This window comes from Sitophilus oryzae, unplaced genomic scaffold, assembly GCF_002938485.1.
Source record: "Sitophilus oryzae breed Bouriz unplaced genomic scaffold, Soryzae_2.0 scaffold_1297_pilon_pilon, whole genome shotgun sequence".
In the NCBI taxonomy this organism is placed as follows: domain Eukaryota; kingdom Metazoa; phylum Arthropoda; class Insecta; order Coleoptera; family Curculionidae; genus Sitophilus; species Sitophilus oryzae.
Window position 1 is genome coordinate 4,892,624 of NW_022145945.1, and position 24,618 is coordinate 4,917,241.

Genomic DNA, 24,618 nt, shown 5'->3' on the forward strand with positions numbered 1-24,618 from the left:
TTCGATATAAAAAATAAAACATGTGTAAAATTGATAAAAACATGATCTTGAATAAGCATTGGTTAAATCATAAATTCGGCATATTGAAACCTGAAATTAGGTTTAGAAGTTAAGGAAAGTTGACATATTCGATCTGTCTAAATCAATCGATTGAAAATGGGTTATTAGTTTTAAACCATTGTTATTTTAAATTCAAGCGTATGTATATTATTAAAAAATCGAAACACAAATAAAATTGCTTTTCAACAATATATCATGTTCCTATAATATACCCGAATCTTCTAGTTTCTTCAGTAAAGCCATTTAAAAAATAATAGTTGTTTCGTTTAAAGAAAATCGTTACCAAGACAAATTAATATTCAAACTTTATAAGTATCAATTAGTGTTTACTTGCTAAATTTTTAAAATTGCCATGGTAACGAAATGAGACTATAATGATAAAATTATTTTTTAAATAGCTCTACTTAAAAAACGGAAACTGGAAAAGCTATTTTATTAGTCTTTTGATCTTTTAAATAATATACGTAGGGTTGAATTTAAAATAACGAAAATTTCAGCAATTTTATAACAAACGGAAATATATACTTTTTTGGCTCTCCCTGTATAATATCCAATGAGTTATCCAAGTGAATTAAACAGATCGAATATATAGATTTTCGTTAACTTATAACCCAAATAATGTCACCTTTTCAAGTGTCAAATTCATGATTTTACCAATACTTAATCAATATCATCTTTTTGTCAAATGCAATTTTACATATATTATATTAATTATCTCAAAAAATGTTAGAGATAGGTATAGGTTAGAATAATAGAAAAATTATGAGATATGAAAGTAGTTTCCAAAAATATAATAATATATCGGGTGTTCCATTTAAAATAAGAAAGATACTACCACTTTTCAAATGATGCGGCAAAATTGTAACCCTGAAAATATTTTAGATAGATGAAGCAGGTGCCTTTATGTAAAAATCCAAATTTTCAAAAAAATTCTATCACCGGTTCTCCAGAAATGTCAACGTGCCATAGCTTTGAATCATCCTATATATTTCCTTAAGAATTTTGCATCCCTGTATTCTCGAGACAGATATTCTTACCGCTGAGCTATAACCGGACACTTAAAGAGTCGCAAAGTATGTTAAACTTTCCTTTGACAAACCTTACAAATTAAAAAAGTTGCTTTCACAGTATTCGCCCCATTATTGTGCATTGTGTGGACACTGGGATTAGAAAAACATTAGTTGTAACTCGCTTAGTAATATTTTTGTACGACCAATATTATGAATGTTCAGCCTCAAATTTCAGATGACTAAAATTAAGTGGGCAATTCATCAAAATTTAACGGATCATCTTCAAAACTTCGTGGTTCAAATTGGTGTAAACCCGCACCCAGGGCTGGAGGGTTGTTAGCCCTGGAACTGCCCTGGGTAAATAGGAACTCCTGACCCTCCCTGCTGTGGTAGTAGGAAACCAGTTTGAAGTCCTGCCCCACGTGATCCTGAAATTAAATAATATATTTAAAAAAAAGTAAGTTAGAATTTTTTTTGTTTAAATAAAGAGTCATTTAAATGATTTTTATAAATTTAGATTAACTGATAGTGTTTAACATTTACTATTAGTGATGGGCAAAACCGATTAATTTCAATAATCGAGTACTCGAGTTTCAAGCGAATGCAATATCCGAGTGATCGCTGGAGCGAAATATCACTCGTATTTAAAAATACGGTTTTTAACTCGTTAACGCCAAGCGCCAAGCAGTAAGTTGCGTGCGCAGTGATGAATGGCAAGTAATAAGCGGCGAGCGATTCGCTTGATTTAGTTTATTTCAAAGCATTGTCGATGTAGGTCGTAAAATTTTGTCCCTCAGATACGCAACGGATAAATATATATACGGCGTCGTATAAATTTGCTACCTGAAATGTATGTATGTAGAAAATTCGCTGGGCATTTTATCGAGTATGTCACATTAAAATCGGATTTTAATTTATTTCATTCTAGGATCGCTTGCGTTTGCCGCTTGGTACTCGTCACTTGCATCGCTCGTTCATAATCGAGCGATGTCGCTTATTTCAATAATCGAGTACTTGAGCGAATTTTCGCTCGAGTTATCCCATCACTATTTACAATCACTGACTTTTGCCAGCGACTTCGTTCGCGTTCCCATTGTTCAATATGCTGTAAATTAATATTCCACGATTCTAGTCGAATATGTAACGAATTTCAGTCCAATTATCGTCCCCCTTTTTGCACCCTAAAGGGATGGAAGTTTCGAATGCTCAATAAAGCCGTAAACTATATTTCATGTTTCTGGATTTCAGTGGTAACAAATTTTGATATATTTTTCACCCCAATTTTATCACCTAAAGGGTGATGATTTAGTTCATTTGTTGATGTCTCAATGTTCAATTACGTTACACGAGGAATATTTATGCAACATGGGTGCATCTCAAAAGTGACTCACCCCTATAACTTTTTTATTTTTTCAGATAAAACAACGAGATTTGATATGTTAGTACATATATGACATAAATTAGGATTGATTGACATATTCAATTGTTTTCGGTCATTTCCGGTTTCACCGGAAATGACTACAAATTTTGATTTTTAAATTGCAGTTAGTGTTTTTAACACAGCCATGGCACTCTAGATTGAAATTTAAAATGTAATTTGTTTTTGAGCGAATATGTCATTCGATTCAGAGTCTCATTTTCTATCGAATAAAGTAAAAAAAAATACCAAGAGTGTCATTTAAAAATCAAAAGTTGTAGTCATTTCCGGTGAAACAGGAAGTGATCGAAAACAATTGAATACACGTCAATCAATCCTAATTTATGTCATACTAACAAACCAAATCTCGTTTTTTTTATCTGAAGAAATAAAAAAGTTATAGGGGTGAACCACTTTTGAGACGCACCCGGTATACAGAATGTCTTTCTGGATTGTCTTAACAAGAGGAAAAACTTTTATATTATTGACATTTTCAGAAAAATCCATTTTTCATTAAAATTTTTGCGTGTTCTAAAATGGTTAATCTCGTTTATACTTTTCCAAATATGATTTCAATTTTTAAGAAGAATGCATTTTTCTCAAAATGCCAATAATAAAAAAGTTGTTCCTCTTGTAAAGACAATCCGGTGACATACTGTAAATAAATTTTGCATAAACGTTCCTATCATGTAACGTAATTGAACACTGAGACATCAACAAATGAACTGAGTCATCTCCATGATACAAAGAAAACAAGGTATGATATTGCGCAGGTTGCTTACTACGTCACAGGTGATAAACGGCACCATTGGTCGGCAAGCTCCGCGCGCCAATTTCAAATTTCAAACAGATGACACATAATAGTGAAAATAATTTTTCAAATATCAAGCTCGATGATTTGACATAACTTTTGGGGTTATGTCCTAATTCTTAGCTATTTTAGGTCTTTTTTTTACACTTGCCAAGTCAGTAGGCCATTGACCATGATATATATGGCCGAGGACCGCGGTTCGCATTCCGCGTAAACAAAGTATGCCCCGTCCAGATTAGCCCTGGCAGCAAAAAGGAGACGTTAACTGAAATCTTCACTTTTCAGGTCTTTTTTTATTAGTGGCAATTGAACAATATGGATATTTTTTTGTATGGCATATGACGTCACAGGTGATATGCACAAACTGAACGAAATTGGGGCCGCTATCGATCATACCTTGTTTTCTTTGTACCATGAGTCCCCTTAGATGATAATAAATCATCCCTTTAGATGATAAAATGGGGGTGAAAAATCTATCGAAAATATATTTAATATTGGTATTTCGAGAAAAATACATTCTTCATAAAAATTGGTGCTTGTTCTAAAATGGTCAATCTCGTTTATACCTTTCCAAATCTGCAGTCGTAGAGAAAAATTAAAAAACATGAAAATATGGTTAAATTTTTTCTGCCTGAAACGCCTTTTGATTTTTAGGACTTTGACTAAATAATTCAATGACTTGGAAAAGGTTAAACCTTGGTTGGAAAAGGTTAAACCCCAGCATTTTTTTAAGTTCATAGCCAACTATGATTTCCATTTAAAAAATTATATTTTTTATTATTACTGACAAAAAAAAAACAAGTATAGAAAAAAACTGACTACGCCACTGGATTGTGCATAAAAAAGTGCCTTAAGAACGTTTTTACAGAATTTTATTATTCCTCGAAATACAAAAGTTATGGGCAATTTTCCAAATGGTAAAAAATTCAAAAAGACCCGGTATCTCAGTTGGCAGTGAAAATATCAACAGGCGGTTTACGCCATTAAACGTGTCTCAGAAATTGAGCCCATGACATCTATGTCGGTTTTGCTCTATCTAGTCAGAAAATAGGTTTTCTCTGTTAAAACAGACCAATTTCGACCACCCTGTACGTGGCGCCCTCTACAATTAAGAGTCATATTGACATCAAAATCAAATTTCTCATGTCAAAAAACTCCCAGACACCAGTTTTCATCCAAATATTCATGTTATTTCATGAATTATTTAGAAAAAATCGAAATAAATATGAAACTTGTACACCCTGTATCTCCAAAATTAAGTATTTTAGGACATACATTTATACGCACTTTTTTACTTATTTTAATCTGCAGAATTTGCTGCCGAAGTTTCCGAAATACAGTTCGGATCACCCTATATAAATTAGATTTAAAAAAAAATAATGAATGACTTATGTGGAAAGTGCAGCCGAAAATCACTTACTTGGAGACTGTCCACGACTTCGAAGCAGGTCGGCCTGTCCCGCGGAGTCCATTCCCAGCATCTGTGCATGATTTCCCAGAGTAGATTCGGACATTCGGGCGGCCTTTCCAGTGTTCCTTCAGATATGACAAACTGGAGAACTTGCTCGTTTGCCAGACCTAAATTAAACGTATTTTAGTTAAATAACTATTTAACAGTTTTATTTTATATTATATTATAATTGTATGCTTCATCTAAAGCAATGTTCAAGAAAACTATGGTCAAACCACAGCCTATCCGTAACCAGCATGTCGACTTACAGTATTTTACATTAAAACCTATCTATTGTCTATTTGGATTAAATTTATACTGTTGATGTTAATATAAAAACACGTTTACCTCTCAACAGCGTTGTATTTTAATTTAATTTTTGGAAAATAATAACATTTCTCTCATTTATAATAGTATTTTAGGATGCGAATTACATAAAAATAAAAATACATATCTTCTAGAAATCTAATAATTGTACTACACAAAATATACATTATCATCATCATTGTACTACACAAAATATACATTATCATCATCATTCTCAGCTTATTCAACCGTTTCCAATTATGGTGTAGCCTCCCTCACATTTTTGGATACTCTCTTTGTAGTTAGGTTAGGTAGAAATGGTTGGTTTACACTACGTGCAATACGGTGCAATGGCAATTTTAGTAGCCCGAACGCATGCGCACCTCACACTTTTCGATCAGCTGATGCAATTTTCATTGCATTGCATGGAATTAGAACACGCGCTAATTTGATTGCACGTAGCATGCAATTTTTGCTTCTACCAGCCAAAAATATTATAATATAATATAAAATCAAATGTTATAATTAAAACAATATAGTTTCTGTTTTACCATCCATGTTATAGGTACAAATAATAATAAATTAAGATACAGACTCAAATTACAAAATCTAGAAACCTTTAATAAGACATACACAACGATACCTTGAAGATAAAATAAAAAAATAAATGAAACAGTTGTTATAGCCATTTTATTTAAGTTGGCACAAAAGATTCTCAAAATTATGTCATGTATTTTATTGCACCCAATGTAAACGGTAAATTGTAAACATAGTGTAAACACCGTTTAAAAAGAATATGCAGTAATTTACGGAATGCCATAATGACGTCACCAATCTCTTTTATCTGGTTAGCACGTAGATCATAATAAGTATATCACTATGGAAACTGTCGCAAACATCTACCCTTGTCGAGGACCCCTATCGTCCACGAGCCAAATTTGAACATGCTTATATTTGAACAATAAATTGAATGTTTACTGTCACAAAAATTAAATCATATAAAAATACATTTAGCCACTCCGTACGAATATCAATATTCTTAGAAAATCTAACCAGAAAGTATGCATGTGGCTTAATATAAATAAAAGAACAACTGAATACTTTACTTGCCTAGGAAAAGATAATTCGGGGACCTTTATATTAGAACTTTCACACACTAAACACTTTCTATTCATTTTTACGAGTATTTAGAAAGTCCAATGAAAAAAAAAATAGAAATATAATTACCATTAATTACACAAACTTAAAATTAACTTCTCACTGAACACATTTGCATCCTTGGCTATATAATATATAATTATATTGGCTATAAAATAAAAAACGCAAAAAACAAGCCTATGAAACAAGCGTCGCGTCGTTACATAATGGAAATAAGATTCAAAGATAAGATTCATAAGATTATGACATATGATTATGACAATATATTATGATGATGAAAAATTGAGTTCTATAACAATGTATAATTTGTATTTTCTAAACCGTATAAAATTGATTATTTAGATTTATTAGTGATTATTATGGAAATACGTGCAACTTTTAAGGCGCATGCGCAAAGTAAGTTCCTCGAGAAAGACAAACCTATTAAACGTTTCATAAGTGCAATAAAAAAGCTTTGAAAATGGCATGTCGTCATGTTGGAGACAAACATATTTTTTAATGCTAAACTTATGGCGTTGATTTATCCACTAAGATTAAGTATATACCGGGTGTTGCTTCGTCGTTGAGAACATAGGAAATCTCATGCAAAATTTGAACTGTCCAGATATTGGCTCCCATATGGATTTTATAGCGAAGTGTCGTAAATAGTCTTTTTAAAGGTCTACATTTGGTAAACACACATGCCAAATTTGAACAATTTTGGACAAGCCGATTTTAGATAATTTGAGAAAAACTTAATCGATTTTTATATTAAAACCGAACAGGTAACAATCAAACACCAGTCAAAAACTGACGTACCTTAGGTTTACAAACTATGATTTTGTCATTGTCAAAAGTAATTTCATTTTAATAAAATTTTAATATTTAGGAAAAATTAACCGAAACATGTCAGATACACTGTCTAATCTATTTTCCACGTATTTTATCATGTTAACTTTTTCTTTACGTGTATAACCTAAGTGCATAACAATAAATTATTAATAGTACTGAATATTAAAATTTTATTAAAATTAAGTTACGTTTGAAAATGACGCTGACAACTTAAGGAATGTCGGTTTTTGACTGGTGTTTGATTGTTACCTATTCAGTTTTAATTTAAAAATCGATTAAGTTTTTCTCAAATTACCTAAAATCGGCTTGTCCAAAATTGTTCAAATTTGGCATGTGTGTTTACCAAATGTAGACCTTTAAAAAGTCTATTTACGACTTCGCTATAAAATCCATAGGGGAGCCAATATCTGCACAGTTCAAATTTTGCATGGGATTTCCTATGTTCCCAACGACGATGCAATACCCGGTATGATATAGGGGTTGGCAAGTGATTGAGAGACTTCGAAAAAATATATGACGTGACGTTGAACGATTGGCTGAATGTCTATAAATTTTTTTTATTACCATGTAAAAATATCTTATAGTTTATAAAAAAAAAAATGATATCTTACTATCTGAGAAACACTACAAATATAAAACTTTTTTTAGAATAAACAATATTAAAAAAAGTTGTTTGTTAGTGAAGTAAAGTGAAACTAAGTGCAATTTTCTATGTCACCGATACAATTATAACAAATCGAATCAGTCAGCCAGTCACGGTGGGTTTCTATATCTGGAAACTACATGATTAACGACCGAAGCTCTTTTCTGTTATATTTCCAGAAATAGTTTAAAACCACGACCAAGCTTTTAGCGTTAGAAAATCCTTTTATAGGGATCCGGGGACATCAATTGATTTCTACCGGAATTACTTTAAAAGAGAACTGAAATACATTTTTGTTTGGTAGAAAATATTTTTAGAATAAGTAATATTTGAATAGATTTGTTTAGTTATGCGAGGGAAGATGTTGCTTCTTAAATCCCACTGCTCGCTGCAGTGGGTTAGGTACAGAAAAACAGTATACAGGGTGAATTTCGTATTGGAGAAAACTACTGGAGTTAGAGAGTCGGTTAAATGGGGAAATACGTAATTGCAGTTTTGTGTGGACGAACATAAAATATGCGTCTTTCAGTTTTTTGAAAAAGTTTTTAGTTTCGAAAAATACAAATTTCGGCTAACTTAAAAATACTTCCTAATTCCATTATAATCAATTTTAGACAAAAACTTTTCAGATAAAAGTAGCAGATAATCATATCCTTAATGAGATGGTGTTTCTCTGTTTTTTCCTAAGTCCTGTCATTTTGGACATATGACACAAACATTTGTAATTGTTTTTTTTAAATGGAAACCATAGTTGGCCATGGCATAAAAAGCGCAATTTTTTAAGCTTACTTCCGTGGATGCATAAAAGCCATATGATTAGCATTAAAAACGATGTCTCCAACATCACGACATGCATTTTCAAACCTTCTTTATTGCACTTATGAAACATTCAATAGGTTTGTCTTTTCCAAGAACCTCACTTTGCGCATGCGCGCTAAAAGTTGCACGTATTTCCAAAATAAACACAATTTTAGACGGTTTAGAAAGTACAAATTATACATTGTTATAGAAACCAACTTTAAGGCCGCCTCAGACACGCACGCTTTTCGTCCGTTTTGCTTGCACAGTCATAAGTTGCAATGCAACACTGACCGCTGGCAATCATTCATACACTCCGTCTTACACTCCGTCTTAACTTAGTACTTTAGGTATTTAGAGCATGGTACAAAGAATACAAGGTATGATATTGCGCAGGTTGGTCGCTACGTCACAGGTGATAACAGGCGCTATTGGTCAGCACGCTCCGCGCGCCAGTTCAAATCGTCAAGATATTGTTATAAACCTGTTTTTTTTTGTTTATATACCGTCATTGAACTATCGCTAAGCAAGCTACTGTGGAGCAGAGCGTAAAGAGTCTAGGAAGCGAGAGAGCGGAGTTCAATTCTCGGCCGGGACATAACTTTTTTATTTAATTTTTTAAATACTGTTGTATTCTATAGTTTATTTTTGTAATATAAAAAAAGAACTATTTATTCTGTTATTTTTTAATCTCCGGCATTAATATAAATTGATTGTTGGTACAATACCTCATTTAATATAAAATAATATTCTACTTTTTGAAATGTATCGGGCCCTAATTGTACCTAAAAGTAATATATTTTTAGTGATATACCATATTGTAAACTATTTAATATTTCACTTAAAAAGTTAATTTGCATTGTAATATAATGATAAAAAATGATAAAAATAATTGCCTACCATTAAAGGAAATTTGAGCTATATAATCCTTGATGGGCATATTCTGGGTATGCAAATACTTCCTCTAATTTTTTTTTAAATAAGACGTAATGCAAGACTGAAGACCAATCAGACTCAACGTTTTCTTCGCAAGCAAGTTGGAACGCGAACGAAAAATCAACCCGCGGTTAATTGCGTTCAAGCCAGTCAATTGACGGTACACGATAAACAAAACGGACGACTTGATGCTTCACACACACCGTCTTGCATAGCAACTTAAGACTGTGCAAGCAAAACGGACGAAAAGCATGCTTGTCTGAGGCGGCCTTTACATTGTCATCATATTGTCATAATCTTGTCATAATCAAAGGTTATAATCTTATTTCCATTGTGTAACGACGCTTGTTTTTGCGTTTTTTTTTTAATTTTAAAAATAGTATTATTACTCCTTTATCGATCGCTTTTATATAACCAACGATGCAAGTGTGTTCAGTGAGAAGTTAATTTTAAGTTTGTGCAATTATATTTCTATTTTTTTTCGTTGCACTTTCTAAATACTCGTAAAAATGACCAGAAAGTATTTACTGTGTGAAAGTTCTAATATACAGGTCCCCGAATTATCTTTTCATAGGCAAGTAAAGTATTCAGTTGTTTTTTCATTTATATTAAACCACATGCATACTTTCTGGTTAGATTTCCTAAGAATATTGATATTTCCAAAAAAATCCTGTATGGGTATTTCGCCACTGCACTGCAAGAAAATCTAGAAAATAAAGTAATTATTTTTTGTAAACATATCTGCGTTAAACCTAAACGGACGCTGCTTGTCAGAAGTTATGTTTACGGTAATACAAATTTGCCTAACAAAGCAAAAAAAAATGCTTAACGTTTCGGAAAGTTATCTCTTTCCGAAAATTGTTGTAATATTGATATTCGTACGGAGTGGCTAAATGTATATTTTATATAATTTAATTTATGTGACAGTAAACATTCAATTTATTGTTCAAATCTTGTTCAAATATAAGCATTTTACAAATTAAATTTTTAAAATTATTGTTCAAATTTGGCGCGCGGACGATAGGTCCTCGACAAGGATAGACAGAGTGGAAGCACCGCCTGTGCAACAAAGAAAGAAGATAAATGTAAGTCGTTGATATGTTTGCGACAGATTCAATAAGTGATTTACTTATCCACGTAAGTATACCTATATGATCTAGGGTTATAATATGTTTTTTTTTCGAAAAATTACTGAGTTATAGCCTCACATAAAATAAAAATTTAAATTTACCTTGATAAGGTTGTTCAGCAAGTGTGGCTATTTCCCACAAGACAATGCCATAACTCCATATGTCTGAATCCGAGGTAAATACACCGTCCGCTAAACTTTCAGGGGCCATCCATCTGACAGGTAGTAATCCTCTGGTCCCCTTTTTGTAGTAGTCGTTTTCGTAGATGTCTCTGGTCATTCCTGTTTGCAATATACAAATTCTTATCATGAAAAAATGTTTTGTATAGTCAATAACAATCAAAATGATGAAATTCTTTTAGTTGCAATAGCATTTTATGTTTACATCTGGCTTGACCTTTGAATAAGAAGACTAAGGAAGGAGCATATCAAAAATCTTAGGTACACCGCGATGGGCCTCAAATATGGCCGACTTAAATTCCGGTTTATCAGTGTCGTTCTAATTTTATTTAAAAAATGTAAAACTATGATGAGGGCTTGACATATTTTAGATACTTAGTTGTTATGTACCCTAGAAGTAAACCTTAGACAAGGAAAGAGAGGGGACGGCTAACACGCATATTCTCCCGTGATCGGTTAGTGAGGCCAAAATTCGATCGGCGGCCATACTTTGGTGACAAGATTTCGAGGTGACACCGAGAGAATTTTTCTGTTTTTTGTGACAACTGTTTTGTTTTAAATTTATAAACTGTATTGTTTAGTATGGTGAGATGTTCAGCGTATGGCTGCAAAGGCCGAAGCGAGAAAAAAGTGGCTGGTTTTATATTTCACAGGTAAAAATCGATACAGTACATCTGCTGGATCTGTGTCTATGAAAGGAATGCGGACAAAAAACATTTAAATAAACAGCAATATATTTTATACGTCGACTTGACGAGTACGTCACCGCAAATCGCTCCGCCCACTCATTTTATTGGCTACTTGCAAATTTGTCGAATTTTTATTGATGGGACGCGTCGTCTAATTTTTTACGAAAAACATCGAGAGAATATCGTTTCCCCTCTCACGGTTACCCCGTAGCTACAGAACGGGCAGACGTACTGTACACAACTTTTGTTATGTGGTCATAAAATGTACATTTTTTCATTATAGCAGTAAAAATATGTAAAATGCTTTTAATATGTTTTGTACCACATCCAAACCAAACTATTTTTAATAATTCCAAGTAATATTTTCAATATCCTTTATTATAATTAATGTTTGAAACTATAAATAATGCTACTCAGCATGGATTTCTCCAGTGGCGTAGGGAATTATAATCAGAGAAATACAATTTCTGCAATAAACTTTTTTTTATATATTTTACATGTAAAAAAATGTATAAAGTATTGTTATCAAATATGTAAAATAATTGTAAACTATAAAAAAAATTAAAAATTCTAGTGATAAAAAATCTATATGTATAGTTGTTATATAAAACTTAAATTTACCTGCCAAGATTTGCTCGGGGTGGACAAACTTGTGGTGGGCTTCTTGTTCCTACATATATTTTTATAAATATTCTTTCAAAAAATTTGCTAATTTAGGTGTATAATAATAGTCTCAGTGAGTAATTAATAAAAATTTAAAAATAAATAAAATAACACAAAGCTTCTAGAATTGTTTATTTTTTTGTGGAAAATTAGGATATTCTTATGATTGAACGTAACAAATATTAAAAATTACATTATTCATTGAATCCGTACGCAAGTATGAAGGGGAAAGGCTAGATTTATTATTATACCGTATGGTTGAAAAAAAACGACGTCCAGTTGGCTTGTAAATGACGATCGACGACATTCCCCATATAATTTTACATATAAAATGACAGCGATCTTCATTTCATAGCTATCGCTGACGCCGTCTTTTTTCGATGTCGTTTTGTATAGTTTTTATGTCATTTTATATGTAGAATTATATGGGGAATATCATCGATCGTAATTTACAAGCCAACTGGACGTCGTTTTTTTTTCGATTATACGGTATAATAACGAATCTAGTCAATTCCCTTCACACTTGCTTACGGATTCAATGAATAATGTCATTTTTAATATTCATTTGTGAAATTGTCATTTCCAAACAAACAAAACGCCGTTTTTTCGATCATACAGTATATATATGTATATACACGTTTAAAACATATGTTATTACATTATTTTTTATTTAATTATACATTAGACACACGTTAATAAATAAATAATTGTCTTGATAATCAGTCCACTGTGATTGTTAAATAAATTTTGCATTATCGACTTAGATATTCTAATATTATAAAGGTGAGACTATAAAATACAAAATTGTATATGCATTACTCAAAAATGAACGATATATTAGTTTACGTTTTAATAAATATTATATACCGTCTAGGTAGGTACAAGCTAATTTCTGATGCTACGCCATTGGAGAATTTCGGGTGGTGACAACTTGCCTCACTTTCAGCTGCCGTGTTACCTGTCCCCTCTCTTTCCTTGTCTAAGAAGCAAACTATGTTCAAAAGTCCAAAATTTGCATATTTGAGTCACTCCAAAACTCCAAAAAATCTATATAATTGGTATAATTTATTTAAAAAACTGTTTTACATTTCATTTAAGTTCAAAATAAGTTAGCCATATTATAAATATTACAATCATAGGTTTAAAAATAACCGAGTAATTAGGAAATAACATAAAAAAAGAACTTGAAATTCGGTTTTCGAAAAACCGTTGTTTTGTGACTTACTTCTGGGGTAGAGATATTACGGTTTGTCCAAATGGACAAACCGTAATATAATAATAGTAGTATAAATATACTATTTATAATTTGCATGTCTATTTATATTATACAGAATGTCCCCGGATTGTCATTACAAGAGAAAAAACTTTTTTATTATTGATATTTTGAGAAAATTACATTCTTCGTGAAAATTTTTGCTTGTTCTGAGATGGTCAATCCCGTTTATACTTTTCCAAATTTCCATACCGTAATAGAGAAAATTAACGAAAATATGGTTCCATTTAAAAAAAAAGTCCTAAAAATCAAAAGGCCTTTCTATGATAATATCATTTCGATTTCATTCTTTGATAGATTATTATTGATAGAATTTTAATTAACATCATATCGTCCCATTGCTGCCAAAAGTCACTCACTTACTTTTTATTACTTCCGAGAAAAACGCGTCTAAAGATGAATTGCATTGCATAAAAATGTTATAGTTAGTAACTATTCGGTATTAAAATACAACATAAATAGCCAGAAATCGTAGTTAATGGCTTTTTCAATCGATTCTCCGCTTCAAAATAGAGTTAGTGATTGAATTTTCAGGTTCGGAAAAATGTTAGTGACTTTTGGCAGCAATAGGACGATATTTTTGCTTGTTATAAAATGTTAAAGAAGCACAACATTTATTTAGTTCAATGCTACGGAAGGGATGAGTTATCGGAGAATGTGATACTTTAACAACAAAAAATATGACGTTAATCAAAATTAATAATAACCACCATCTATCAAAGAATGAAATCAAAATTATATTATTGTTACGTTTTTCGTCGGTTCCGTGTGGATAGAAAGTCACAATTTATTTAAACACAATTTATTTTACACTAAGTAACGAAACAATAACGATAAAACAACTTAAAGAACTATTTACAACTTATTTACTATTTATCTAAAAGGAATTTATTTTGAATTTAGCGCGGTAACTGTACACGTCGACCGATTGTTTCTGTCCTCCTCAGGCCCCAGGCGTCGCGTCGGCTTGTATACCCACAGCTAAACAGTTCTCGAATAGTCCATAGATCATTAGGTGCATAGAGAAGGTTTAGAATGTTCTCGTATGTACTCCTCCATTCCAGTGGAACTCGATTGTTCTCGAACGTTCGAATGACATTACGGTGTCTATTCTTTAATGCGATATTAAGGTCATATGGGGGCGGGTCATATTAGTTAGTTAGGTTAGGCCGAGTCCACACGGGTCCGCAACATTATCATAGAAACGCTTTTTGATTTTTAGGACTTTAGGACTAAAAATTCAAGTATATTTGCATGTTTTTTTAATTTTCTCTAAAACCGTCTAGAAATTTGAAAATGTATAAACGATATTAACTATTTTAGAATAAGCAAATATTATTATGACGAATGCATTTTTCCCAAAATGTTAATAAGAAAAAAATGTTTCCTCTTGTAAAGACAATCCGTAGACATACTGTATATTATGTATCTTACCAAAGTCTCCGATTTTGACAGTCCTATCATTAGCCACCATACAATTCCTCGCTGCCAAATCCCGATGCACGTACTTTCTCGACGTTAAATACGCCAACCCGTCCGCAATCTCTATCGCCATCCGGTATATCTCGTTAGACGTGAAATTCTGAGACGAATCTCTGAGCCTTCTGAGATACTCCTTCAGATCTCCCCTCTCCATCAGCTCCATCACCACCAAAGGCGGCTGATCCCTCGAAACCACCCCGAATAACTTTATCACGTGATGCGCGTGACTGAACTCCTTCATAATCGAAGCCTCGGTCAGGAAACTGATCCTCTCCTGCACCGTGGCTTTATCCGTGACCGTTTTAACAGCGCAGGGCATGTTTTTGGACTTGATCAGGCCATAGTAAACCACTCCGAACGTTCCTTTACCTAGTTCTTTTCGTAGTTCGATATCATCACGGTTCGTCTCCCATTCGTCTTCGATGTAGATCAGACCTGCGTAATCCGGGTTGATGCTGGCTATTAGCTGGACCCTTTCGCGAGATCTGATGTATTTGATTCTTAGGAATAACAACAATCCGCAAATTCCGATCAGCACAAAGAAACTGACTAGAAAAATTAACCAGAATTTGCTGGGAGAGTCTGGGGGTTTGATCACGAAATCAAACGCTTTCGTGAGATTTCCCGGTCCGGCCAAAGACACTGGTTGAAGCCTCAGAGAATAGCTTCCCGGAGGCATCCCCTTCAAAGTATAACCTCTCTCCTTTTTGTACTCTTCGCGAGTAATGCACGCCCTGGACGGTTTGGAATGTTCCGGTTCCTTCTTGTAGTAAACGATGTGGTAGGAGACGATTAAAGCGTTTGGTTCCTTCGGTTCGGCCCAGTTGATCGACACGTCGTACTCCTGCACCTGAGACTTGACGCTGTTTTGGGGGATGACGTCAGCCGAGGGGTTCTTTTTGGTTCTTACGAAGGTCTGTTCCACCGGGCCGCACAGGTTTCGTTCGTTTACCGGATGGTTGCAGGCCATTATGTAGAAGACGTAGATCGAGAATTGATGTAGGTTTTTGACGATGGTTGTGGTTCGGGTGGCGTCTACTATTTCCGTAAAAACTCGCGGTTTTTCGTGGTCTAGGCTGGTTTTCTTGTGGGTGGGCGTTTGTATGTGAAGTCCCGAACGTTTTTGTACGGGAATACCTATGTTAAAAAAGGAAGCATTATATACAGGGTGAGTCTTAAATAAGTGTAAATATTTTCAGGGCTGGTAGATCTCGACAAAAGAAAGATATTTTCTGTTTGTCGTTTTTCAAATAAGTCCAAAATAGCCGAGTTATTTCATTTTGAAAATTAAAAAAAAAAGATTTTTGTTTAAATTTTGAGAACCACTGAATCTTTTCTGGTGTTTATTTCTTGTAAATTTAATCTACTGCCTATGTTGCGATATTATCAAGAAATTATGTTTTTTAAAACTATAAACAAAAAATCTTTTTTCAAAAAATTCCAAATTTTCGCCGCTACCCCTAAAATATTTGCACTTATTTAAGATTCGGCCTGTATATATATTATATAAAGATTGTGACCAGAAATACGTTTGGATAGATTAATAGTGGAGTAAATTAGTGGTTTCAATTACACTTTATACTTTTTAGTTTACGATCATTCACAATGTTTAAAAAATACAATTAAAATAAATAGAATATCCTGTCAACAGCTTGCGTTAGTCAGTTGTATCCATAGAGAAAGCTTAATATTTAGCTTATAAAACAATGAACTTTTGATTATGAACCACAATTTTTTTTGACAGAAGATAATCAAAGGCCAAAATGACATTCCTCACAAATTTTGAAGTATAATTAGTGGAAAAGTTAAAAGTTTGATAACTTTTTCTACTAATTCAAAATGAAAATGAAAACTACCACTAAATTTGACGTTTTGAATGCTTACATTGAAATTAAAGGAACAAACTTCTACGCTAATTGAAACCACTAATTTATTCCACTAAGTGCGAGGTTCTGAATGAAGCTTAATTCAATGAGCGTATTACTCATTTAAGACTGAGATTAATCACATAGCAAATACCGTATGATCGAATAAAAACGGCGTCAGCGGTGGCTATGAAATGAAGATCGGTGTCATTTTATATGTAAAATTAAATGGGAAATGTCATCGATCGTCATTTCCAAGCCAACTGAACGCCGTTTTTTTTTCGATCATACGGTACATATTGTGTTGCTCAGAATATTTTTGATAAAGATCATTGCATAATTGTTAGTAACTTAACATTAACTAAACTTGTTTCAAATTACAGGCAATAAGAGAATAAAAATGCAAAGACAATATGAACAGAGCTAATGGGCTCATTACCCCAAGTTCTCTGTTCCTATTGTTTTAGTTACCCAATTTACTATTACGCTCAATTAGTTTTCTCCCGACTCGTTTGTTTTGTTAAACTTGGTAACAATGCTAACCGGGTGCCTACATAAATGTTCAATTGAAGTGAATATAATAGGGTTGATTGAAGAAATAAGAAGATGCGCAACCTTATGGGCGATTTCGTGGCACAAAACATGTCCGAAATATAGCTGGCGTTAACGTCCGTGATTTAGTTTAGCTCTGCGCCGCTGCGCGCTGATAGTCATTTCCAGCGCAGCGAATAAAGAATATTGTACCGTAGTTCTGCTACAGAGCGGGTGATTGCGGGAGACAGTGTTGCCAGAACTACGAATTAATCCGTAGATTTACGGATTTTGGGTACAGTACGTTGATAATACGGATTTTCCATCATTAAACAATTTAATATAATATGATTAAACAAAGAACGGCGTCAGAGTGGGCTTGTAAATGAAGATGGCTGTTATTTCATATTATGTAAAATATTATGGTAAATGTCAATACACGCCATTTCCAAGCCAACTAAACAACTTTTTTCGATCAAATGAAATATTTAGTATCTATAAAAGAATTTTTATTTTTGTTTTTTATTCTATATTTAACACGAATTAATTTTCAATACAGAAACGCGGATTTTTCATTCAAAGATATTTTCGTAAAAAAAGATATTATATATAAAAAAAAAGTGTATCATAGATATTACACATTTCAATATGGCAACACTGTCGCTTTCAGTTCCACACCGTCTTCGATATGTCTTAGCTTCACTAGCCGAAATAGAGAAAATGAGTGTTTTATGCGTTGGCCGCAGAACGAGCAGAGGCTCCACCGTACAGTACTTGAGACGTAAGAGGAAATCAAATCAGTCTTGAGACGAACTTTCCTATTAGGTTGTCTATCTTCCCAATTTTTTCAATCAATGACAATAGTTTAGTGTTAATAATCTGTTGATGATCTAAACGAGGTTAGCGAAACATGCGTTGGGAGTTCAAAGTAAAGCGTTTTCGTGAATTGTGGTAAACTATACAGTGTTATTTTTCGATACCTATGTAGTTGATACCTATGTGGTTGATGCGATCATAATAATAATTTTTGCAGTCGTCGAAGCCGTACTTGGATTGGGAGTTTTTGTCGCACAGTTTCAGCCAGATGTCGTTCTGTAGCCGAATGTTGACTTCTTCCTCGGGTTGACAAGTCGCGTCCATGACAGTTTCGGTGTTGTTAGAGTGAATTTTGGGGTCGTGGATTGGTTTCTCCGTAACTACTTCGTCGTCAGACTGATCTACTTCTGCCCCCTTGTTGCTGAAATAATTTTTTTATTTATTTATTGTTGTTCCGATAGGCTGTGGCGGAATGTGCGTATTGTAATCGCAAAACGTTTTCAAGTTTAGATTGGAGAGTGCCCACAAGCATAATGTAAACACTATATGGCGCTATTCTTGCAACGGTCGCGACCCAAAGCTTTTGATAATTTCGGATCGGTTCGGCTTTTTCCGGAATTATGTCGCTAAATATTGTTTATTCAAATTTGTTATTATATTCTTTTAATTTTTTAAATAAAATACAGTGTGTTGCATACAAGAAACTTTATTTTATATAAGGACATGTATGTGAAATACCTATATGAAACATTGATGGAAACCGACGTTATGCCACGACCCACTATGGTATTTGCAGTTCACAGTTCACAACACAGTTTTTTAGTTTTTAATGCCACTTTTTCAAAATTATCACGGGTTTGAGTTGGTAAGTAAAATTTAAATTAACTTAATAAACTAAATAAAACAAGATAGCAGCAATAATTACTTTGAGAATGGACGCTTTAAACACTTTTCGGTATTTTTTCAATGAGGGCGGTTGAAATTTTGAAAGATTTTATAATTTTTGAAGATTCTGACTTTACAAGAGAAAATTATTTCTGTTATTGCTTGGCGGTTGTTCTTAGCAATCGCTATAGCAGCGCCAGATCGCGTACAACGGTCGCGACCCAAAACAATTATTATATATTTTGACGGACTTTCCAATCTAAATTTATTTCCTTTATCTATGGTAGTAATCATGAACGTACCTATGGGAATACTTGCAATAATCTCGTAGCTGAGCTATATTTGGATCGTCATCTTCTCTATAGACGGTGATAGTGTAACTACTTAAATGGCCGTATGTTTTCACTGGCTCCTTCCAAATTAGTCTTATGGAGTGATGGTCTATCGCTTGAGCTAGGAAGTATTTCATAAGCACCAGATAATATTAAGCATGACTATAAACTAGATTTTCTGACAAAAAATATTACCAAAAAATGGCATAAGATAATCTATAATAGGAAATCGCGCGCAAATTTTGAACTGTCCAGATACTGGCTCCCCTGTTAATTTTACAGCGGAGTTGTAAATAGGTTTTAAAAAGTCTGAGTATGCTGAATACACATGATAAATTTGAACAATTTTGGAAAAGACCATTTTAAGTAATTTAAAAAAAATGCAATTATTTTGAAATTAAAACTAAACAGGTAACAATGTAAAACCAGGCAAATGCCAACGTACTTTAAGTTGTAATTATTACCATACATTGTATGTAATTGTATATAAGCACTATATAAGTACACTATGGTTACGCTCGTTACATTTGACACTTTATGTCAGTTTAATAATACATTTTCGTATGATTTTCGTACTTTTATGCTTAGGCGTAAAAGTGCTTCACTTTTATGCCCAGGCGTTAAAATGACTTTTTTATGTTGACAAGCACGTCGCAAAAATTAATACTTTTGTGACTTTTTTGTGATTTTTTTATTTACTGACGTAGTGTTCAATAGTTCAGAGATTCCTATTATGTAATAAATGTACTGTGAATGGTTGTAAAAAAAACAATGTTTGTCTTTACGTAATGCATAAAGAAGAGTTCAGTTAATATACGATAGTCGGCAAGTAAGCAGTGTTTTATTTAAACTCCAGTGTTTTCGTGTTATACAGTACTTGTGTCTAGCCCTAGCAGGCAACTATTAAGCCCGACCAATCACATTAGAGTTTTTGACAAACACAAATGAATTAACACCGTGTTTTTTAGTGAGTACTAAATTATTTTATCAAAATTTCACCATATAAGTTTCCAGGCAATGATTAACACCTTCCAAATAACCACGCTAAGCAACCTGATTGGTTAAGCTTAATAGTTGACTGCTAGGGCTAGACACTTCTTTAGGCTATACAAGAATAAAAACTTTGTGTAAGGACAAGATTATATTGGCGATTTGGCTAAAATACAATCGAGTAAGTACTTTAAGCAGAGGCAAATTTAAGTTTTAATTGCAAAATTACACTAAATGTTTACTATGTTTTGACCGATTCCTGACACAAAAATTGTTTATTTTCCTAAATAAATTAACAAATACCTACTAAGTACCTACATGTGCATATTATAAGCTTTATTTAATGTAATGAAAGGGAAGTAATATAGGGTCTAGTAATATACAGGCGAGAAATGCATTTTTAAAAATGAAGAACGTCTTCCAGAACCCCAGATTGGACCTAGAGTTGAGAACTAGGCTCGTTAAGTGTTATGTTTGGTCAATCCTATTATACGGAGCAGAAACATGGACACTGAAAGTTCAAGAGATGAATCGCCTCGAATCGTTCGAAACATGGATATATCGAAGAATGCTTAAAATTCCATGGACAGCCCATATCACAAATACCGAAGTCTAGAACAGAATAGGCAGAGAAAGAGAATTGCTCAATATAATAAAAATAAGAATAACATCATACTTAGGGCATATATTGAGAAACGAAAAATACCACGTCTTACAATTGATAGTTAAGGGTAAGATTGAAGGAAAGAGAGGTCTCGGCAGGAAGAAACTATCTTGGTTGAGAAACATCAGAAACTGGACTCACCTAACTTTTGAAGAACTTATAAGGAAAGCCGAGAATCGTGAAGATTTTGCCAATGTGACCGCCAACCTCCATGAAAGAGACGGCACGTAAAGAAGAAGAATACAGGGTCCGGCAATAGTGCGTCGGGCATCTGTAGCTCCTAGAATAAAAAAACTTGGGAATTTTGGTTAAGTGCAAACCTAAAGTATGTACAAGGATGCATTTCAGGAAAATATTTTAACTTCTACAGAGTGGCTTAAAAAATGTGAGTGGATCGAGATGATTTTTTAAATGGAACACCCTGTATATTAGTGCATTTTTGGCTTCCTTTCAGATCGGTTTACATAATCCCAAGATATGAGTAAATATATTTCGATAGTTTCAGATATATTAATAAATAAATAAAAAATACAAGAACAAATGTCCATTTTTTAATTTTCCATCTAACAAAAAAATAATATACAGGATGTTCATAATTTAAAAAAAACTAGATTTTAGAAGAAATTATTTTATAGAAAGAGATTATTTTATATTTTAGAAAGTTTGGCGTAGAATTTTGAACACCCAGCATGATCTAATAAGATTATGATATTTATAGCAAAGAAAGTAAATACCTAATATAGTTTTGATTTAAGGACAGTTCTTGTATTTGTAATAATTTTTTTAAGAAAGGTTGAAAAACACATATTTTTTTATTTATTTATTAATATCTCTGATACTATCGAATTATATTTACTCGTATCTTAAGATTATGTAAAGTGATCTGAAAGAAAGCCGAAAATGCAATAATATATAGGGTGTTCCATTTAAAAAAATCATCCCAATATGGACTCACAATTTTTTGAGCTACCCTATAGAAGTTAAAATATTTTTCTGAAATACATCCTAGTACATACTTTAGATTTACACTTAAACAAAATTCCCAAGTTTTTTTATTCTAGTAGCTACAGATACTCGACGCACTATTGCCGGACCCTGTATATCCACGAAATATTGGGACACCCTGTATAATTAAGAATAATATCACGGGATAAGTATAAAAATCTGAGACTTACCAATAAAGTCCTTGACTGCTTCAGGATCATCGGCCAAAGTTTGAAACGTTTCCACTTTAGTCTCACTCTTCTTGTCTTGAACGTAGATTTGGATGTAGTAATAGTAAGTAGTAAATGCAGTCAAGTTTATTAACTGGGCAGAACTATTAAACGTAATAAACGTAATCCAGTTGCTTGCTGTGCAAACGTCATTATCCGCCGTCATATTGTATTGATCTGAAAGAGGAATAACATATACAGGGCGGTCCGAATTGTATTCGGGAAACTTCGGCAGCATATTCTCCAGATAAACATAGGTAAATGTATGTACTAAAATATTATTATGTACTTCTTTTCGGAGATTCAGGGTGTAGAATTTTCAATTTTATTTCGATTTTTTCCAAATAATTTCTAACAGTTTCTTTGGTCAAAATAAAATACAAAAAAAATTTCATTCAAAAAGTATTTAGAAAGTATTAGAAATACCTTTTCTAAAATATATCTTGTATTTGATATCTCAAATACTTTGCTTAGTAGTATCTTGTAACTTGTATTTCAGTCACATTTTATGAGGTCTATTGTATACATCTCTGATTTTGTAGTATATAGTATAGTTCAAACTGAACTGTAACATATAATTCGGGCAATAGAGCGGGTTCGGCAATAGAGCGTCTGGCATCTGTGGCTCCTAGAATAAAAAACTTGGGAATTTTGTTTAAGTGTAAACTTAAAGTATGAACTAGGATGTCTTTCAGGAAAATATTTGATCGTGATGATTTTTTTTAAATGGAACACCCTGTATATTATTGCATTTTTGGCTTTCTTACAGATCACTTTACATAATCCTAAGATATGAGTAAATATATTTTCAGAGTTATTAATAAATAAATAAAAAATATATATTTTCAACCTTTCATAAAAATATTATTAAAAAAAAGAACTGAAACATGAAATCAAAATTATATTAGGTATTTACTTTAGATGGTATGTAACTTACTCTTCTATAATTATGGTAATCAGAATTTATCAAATTCCACGCCAAACTTTTTAAAATATAAAACAATTTTTCTTCGTTTTTATAAATGAAACATTCTGTATATTAATTTTTCAATAGATGGGAAAATTAAAAATGAACAATTTTTTAACAGTATTAATAGTATTTCAAAATGTTTAACTTTTTCGCAGATATTGGTGGTTTTATATTTCATATGGCATTTTCCACAGTAAATTTTTATCAAAGCCATCCAATGATTTTTCGCTCGTATTTTACTGTTGATCCTTACTTTACTGCGTGTATCTGCAAAACCATTAAAAATGTTCATTTTTTTAACTCTCCATCTAATAAAAAAAATATACAGGGTGTTCCAGTTTTTTTAAGAAAAATTAGTTTATATTTTAGAAAGTTTGGCGTAGAATTTTGAACACCCTGTATGATTTAAGATTGCAATATTTATAGCAAAGTAAGTATAGACCATCTAAAGTATAGGGTGGACCATTTTGGTTGTTTCTATAGGGTATTTAGGAAATCGTGAGAAATATTCAAATTTTGATATTGCAGTCTCGGGTTCTTTTTTTGAAAAAATCACAATGCCGCAAACGGATCGTGGCTATCTTGATCGGTTTCGAAGCTACAGGGGGATTCTCAAATTTTGTACTTTTTGAAGATGTTCGATAGTTTGTTTATTTCAGCAACCACGGAAAAATGACTTATACATTCTAAAGGCACTTTTCTGTGTAGAATGCAGTGGCGTAGTCAGACTTTTTTTTCGAAAAAAATATTTTTTGAGATATTAACTATAATTATGTTTTTTAAATAGAACCCCTCTATATTTTTAAATTTTCTTATTCAGCTTGGCATGGGCTTCTCGAAAATATATAACACTCTATATTTATTTTCACTATTAACCTCAACATTTCAAATTTTTCTTAAAATATCCACCTAGTAGATAGTAGGCCGTGTCGAGTAACAAAGTAAACGGTTGTCATGGTGATCGGAACATACTTTTGATGGATGCGGGACATTTCATTTCAACAGATTGAAGTGTGTGTATTTTAAATAATAAAAAAATGAGTAATTTTGAAAATTTTGAGAAATATAATATGTTAGAATGTTATATTGAGTCTAGCAAACATATGCAAATGGCAGCTGATTTATATTTTGAGCGATATCCAGAGCGCGAGCAACCAAACCCAGCCATTTTTAAAAGGTTAGAAAATAGTTTAATCAATTTTGGATCTTTTCAAAAACCGCGTCCGAAAAATTATCAGAAAAAAGATGAAGAAAATCAATATATTAATGTCCTCGTTGCCGAATACATGAATTAGCAATTAAATAAAATCGAACAATACGAAGCAAATAAAAAATAAGTGTGACAGAAACAAAAGAACATATTTTAATATAACCTCAAGAGGTTACTTCAATCGGGCTTCTCAGTTAATATAAAAAAAAATAAAAACACAAAGACTACATTAAATGTTCAGACTGCTGCCCATTATTATCTAGACAGAGTTGGTACAGTCTCCGCACGCCGCCGCTAACAGCATT

General features: G+C 32.7%; 1 protein-coding gene across 2 annotated transcripts in view; it reads right to left on the reverse strand.

The window, feature by feature from the left end:
- Positions 1 to 918: 918 nt before the first annotated feature.
- The window catches only part of LOC115874628 (insulin-like receptor), a 327,686-nt gene continuing 303,986 nt past the window's right edge, over positions 919 to 24,618 (reverse strand). Inside the window, exons 6-12 of one of the 2 annotated variants that reach the window (XM_030889842.1) lie at positions 22,095 to 22,310; positions 19,236 to 19,386; positions 18,228 to 18,469; positions 14,789 to 15,973; positions 10,652 to 10,831; positions 4,719 to 4,876; positions 919 to 1,498 (exon numbers count right to left, since the gene is read on the reverse strand). In XM_030889842.1, coding sequence (XP_030745702.1) covers positions 1,316 to 1,498; positions 4,719 to 4,876; positions 10,652 to 10,831; positions 14,789 to 15,973; positions 18,228 to 18,469; positions 19,236 to 19,386; positions 22,095 to 22,310 — 2,315 coding nt within the window. In that variant the 3' untranslated portion in view covers positions 919 to 1,315. Of the gene's footprint in view, positions 1,499 to 4,718; positions 4,877 to 10,651; positions 10,832 to 14,788; positions 15,974 to 18,212; positions 18,470 to 19,235; positions 19,387 to 22,094; positions 22,311 to 24,618 lie in introns of both variants that reach the window. The other variant, XM_030889841.1, reaches the window with a different exon arrangement.